The sequence below is a fragment of the Sinocyclocheilus rhinocerous genome, unplaced genomic scaffold (genome assembly GCF_001515625.1).
Source record: "Sinocyclocheilus rhinocerous isolate Xijiao unplaced genomic scaffold, SAMN03320098_v1.1 scaffold789, whole genome shotgun sequence".
Classification (NCBI taxonomy): Eukaryota; Metazoa; Chordata; class Actinopteri; order Cypriniformes; family Cyprinidae; genus Sinocyclocheilus; species Sinocyclocheilus rhinocerous.
This window is the reverse complement of record NW_015667306.1, coordinates 202669-207088: the sequence shown is the minus strand read 5'-3', so window position 1 is coordinate 207088 and position 4420 is coordinate 202669. Positions and strand designations below refer to the sequence as shown.

General features: G+C 36.7%; 1 protein-coding gene across 1 annotated transcript in view; it reads left to right on the top strand.

The window, feature by feature from the left end:
• LOC107733663 (attractin-like) overlaps nucleotides 1-4420 on the top strand; it is a 39481-nt gene that overhangs the window by 5940 nt on the left and 29121 nt on the right. The window contains exon 4 of the mRNA XM_016545394.1: nucleotides 515-643. Within this exon, the coding sequence (XP_016400880.1) occupies nucleotides 515-643 (129 nt within the window). The remainder of the gene's footprint in view (nucleotides 1-514; nucleotides 644-4420) is intronic.

Here is a 4420-nt window from a genome sequence, read left to right as displayed (position 1 = left end):
CTGGTTTTCCTTTGCTAAAGTAAGGAAACTTTGCTTCCTTTGCTCCTATAAACAAACGTGCGAGACTAGTATACCTCAGAGGCGCGCGTTTAAAATACAAGCTAATTTTCATTTTTGGGTGAACTAACCCTTTAAGTCTTTTTTAAGTCTGTTACATACGGTACAAATGTAGAATGGTCTAATTTGAAAGCAAAAAATAAGACCGATTACCCCTTGGCTAACTGCTAATTGGTCAAACTAGTTCATAAGACACGGTTTTAACATAGAAGCTAAGTTTATGCAACTGGCCTCAGGTGAGCCTGCAAGTAGAAGTATGAACTTGGATAATGACTCCAATAGTTTGTACAATATTTGACAGGACATCTACAAAAATCCAACCCTAACACTTTTTTAAAAAAGCCCATTATAAAGAAAGTACACAGTTAAATGAGAAAGTGCTGAAACTATTAAATGTGTTTGGTTCCCTGTCTGCAGAGGTATCAAGTGTTCTGTGTTCTTCTCTTTCATGTTCCAGTGGTTTGATTGTTCCTGAGAGCTACAGCAATGAGACCGTCCCAGAGGTGGTGGCACAGTCTGGCTTCGCTCTGCTGCACTTCTTCAGTGACGCGGCATATAATCTCACTGGCTTCAACGTCTCCTACAGGTAAGCTTTAATTCCTGGACCAAAACAGACTGTACTATAGTTCTGTTCCAAAACCTAGTGGGCTGCTTGTTTTGACAGCATCTGAAGGCATTGTGAGCATGCTTCCATCAACTGTTCCAGAAGGTAGACAGCAACACTATTCAGCCAACTGCCTTATAAAATACCTCAATTTTTTATTTATGCTAAGGCAGTATTGCATGTCTGCATTGAGTTGAGGTCAGTGAAATCCAAGATAGCAGATGGACTGAAAAGTATCAATAGAAATTGATTTGGTTTAATCAAAAATGGGTCACTTTATTTTATACGTGCCGTGTATTTTTAATTTAGCAAAATGTGCACAACTCATAATAAGTACACTACAGTTCAAAAGTTTGGGGTCTGTTCAATTTTGTTTTTTAAAATTGATATTTGCATTAAGCACGGATGCATTAAATTGATCAAAAGTGACAGTATGGTAATTTGTAATGTTACAAAATATTTCTAGGCCATTTGTATCAAGGTTACCACAAAAATATTAAGCAGCACAACTGTTTTTAACATTGATATTAAGAAATGTTTCTTGAGCACCAAATCAGCATATTAGAATGATTTCTGAAAGGTCATGTGACACTGGAAGCTCGCAAGGTTTTAGAACAGAGCTTTTTTCTTGTAAACAGACTTGTTACTGTCTTGGACTTTGAAACTGTAACCTTAATTTACAACTTTGATACAAAGCTTTCCCTAACCTATGAACACCGGGTTATTTAAGAACATATGTGTTTGTAAGGAAGGTGTCTTGAAATACCAGATACATGGCTGCTTTTGAATGGTCATCACTTTACTTTGTGGCTGCATAATGGTGTAGTTGCGCCATCTGCGAGCTGGGACAGGGTCTGGTTTTGTTGCCCATGGCTGTTGATGAGATCTGAGGATTCTGGGTAATGTGGGTGATATGTCGTCATTTACTCACTCTTATGGCATTCCTGTATGACTGACTTTGTTCTTTGAACACAAAAGGAGTTTACAGTGCTGAAATTTCAAGGCAAGTTTGGTTTATTGTTGTTTCAGCCACTTTAAAAATACAGTGGAAATGTCGTTTCAACCAGTCTGTATTGCAAATCACAGGCACACTTCACAGAAAAACTTGCTTTCTTCTATATACACTGTCACATAAGATTAAGGTTTTTGAAAGAAGTCTTCTATGCTCACCGAGGCAGCATTTATTTGATCAAAAAGAAAACAGTAATATTGTCAAATAATATAAGAATTCTAAATAACTGTTCTTATTTTACTATACTTTAAAATGTAATTTATTTCCGGGATGCAAAGCTGAATTTTCAGCATCATTACTCCAGTTTTAAATGACACATGATTCTTCCTAATTAATTCTAATATGCTGATTTGATGCTCAAGAAACATTTCTTATTGTTATCAATGCTGAAAACAGTTGTGCTGCTTAATATTTTGGTGAAAACCATGATACATTTATATTCAGGATTCTTTGATAAACAGAAAAAGTATTCAAATAGAAATCTTTTGTAACAATATAAATGTCTTTGTCTTTTTTTGTCATTTTAATTCATTCTTGCTATATTAATGTATTAAAAAAAAACACTGTCCCTGAACTGCAATGAACATGCAGTGTAAACAATATATACTGTAATAATACTAAATGCAGTACAAAAAACAAACACATGCCTGTGATGTTAAACATCATTGGTTCTTGTTTGCTCCATGATTGATCTTGACATGTCAAGTTTAAACATGCGAATGAGATTCTACTTTTTTTTTTTTTTGAGTTCCACGGAACCTAACCCTAACCCGAGAGTGAGTAAATGCTGACCAGTTTTTGGCTGGACTGTCCCTTTAAGGCTCTGTGCGCTAGAGAACAAGAGCGAGAACAAGAAAATGCAGGTCAGAGTAATTTAAGAAGAGCGAGACAGAGGAAGCGCAGATGTATTTGACCTCGGTGTCTGTGGCAGGGACTGCTCATGTGAAGTCCTGACGGTAACTGCGGCGGTTTCTAAAGCGACTGCATTTACAGGGGCCCAAAAAAACACTGGAGTGCAGTATCAATAGAACATCAAACACCAATCCTGGCACACACTGCAGACCTTCTGAGACGCTCACAAAACCGCGTGAAGCTGAAAGACAGATGCTAGACTGCCTGTTATTCTCTGCCGTCCCTTTCTTCCCATGTTCAGCTTTAGAGGGGAGTGAGCTGCCTACCAATGCAGTTGTTCTTACACACTCCAGTTCAGGCCAATGTTGAAGCAGGTTGTATTGAAATAAGCTCAAGCTAGCTCCTCCTTCAACACTACAGTTGCTTAAAAGATACCTTTGAGCTGCAAAAGCAATTATTAACCTAAGATGAAGTTAAACTATTAACCAAAAGTCTCATGTAAGTTAATATTTGGTTGTTGTAAATCCTTTATGGATGGATGACCTTGACACGGCTTTGCAGTTTGCAGTGTGTCGCTGAATCAGTGTATACTGCAGCTTTCTAAATCAAGATATTTTTACCGTAGACTAAACGTCCACTGTATAACCAGACACCGTTTTATAGGGGAAATAGGCAGACAATATTGGCAACATCTAATGTCTACTGAGTACAGTTTCTAACTATGTGCTGGAAAAGGTAAATGCCCAAGCAAACAGTGTAACAATAGGCTTACATAATGTGTGGTGGGTGCAAGGAATATCATTAAACTGAATTCAGTACTGTTTAATCAGTATGATAAGATAAAAATAATGCAAAGCGGCCTATGTATTCCTGTATTAGACATTTTAAGCTTTAAATAAGGAAGCACAGTAGGTATTCACAGTTTTCATGTGACGTCGCACCCACAGGAACGCCCACCTGGAGGGCAAAACAAGGTTTTCCTCTGCTGACCGCCAGTTATTTTTACGAAGTTTGCATTAAATAGTAATTTAGTAAGACAGTGATATTTAAAGGCCAAATTCAGTATACACCTTATTGATGATGCAGACTTTGCACAGGCAAGCAGATGAACCCAGAATATAAACGCAATATTCAAAGTTTAATATTAAATGTTTTCCCATTGAAAACCATTATAAAGAAGACGCTTAACCATTAGCGCATTGCGTTCATATTCCGAGCTCATCTGCTTGCCTGCATAAAGCACACATCATCAATAAGGTGTGTACTGTATTTGATCTTTTAATATCACTGTTTTAAAGGCACTTTAAAGTGTTTTCACATTAAACATTTTTAATTGAAATATTGCGGCGGGTGCTTTATGTATTGCAAATGGCCAAAACCTGCATTTTAGGGATGCACCGATACCACTTTTTCCAATACTCGCCCGATACGATACTTTTATTTTTGGTACTTGCCGATACAGAGTACCGATACCAATATTTTCATTGCATTTGTAAATTTTTTAAATATTGGGTACAGAAACCAAGAGTATGTATAATGTTAGTTGGTTAACTTCATTTATCAAATAGATACAGTCAAACCAAAATTTATTCAGACACCTTCAACATTTCTCACATTATCACAGTTTATTCGCTATAGTTTAGAAAATGGTAATAAAATATGACAAGAACTCAGAGTTACACTGTGTCAGAACAAATTCAGCTTGATAATGCCAGATAACTTTGATAGAAAGGTATGTAATGGATTACAATAAACCAAAAATTATTATTTAAACAGCTGTCAATATTTACACAACTATCAGTACTTTGTCGGGTGACCCTTAGCCTTAATGACAGCATATAGTCTCCTGGGCATGCTGTCAACCAGCTTCATGCAAACCTGAACTTCAGTTTTTT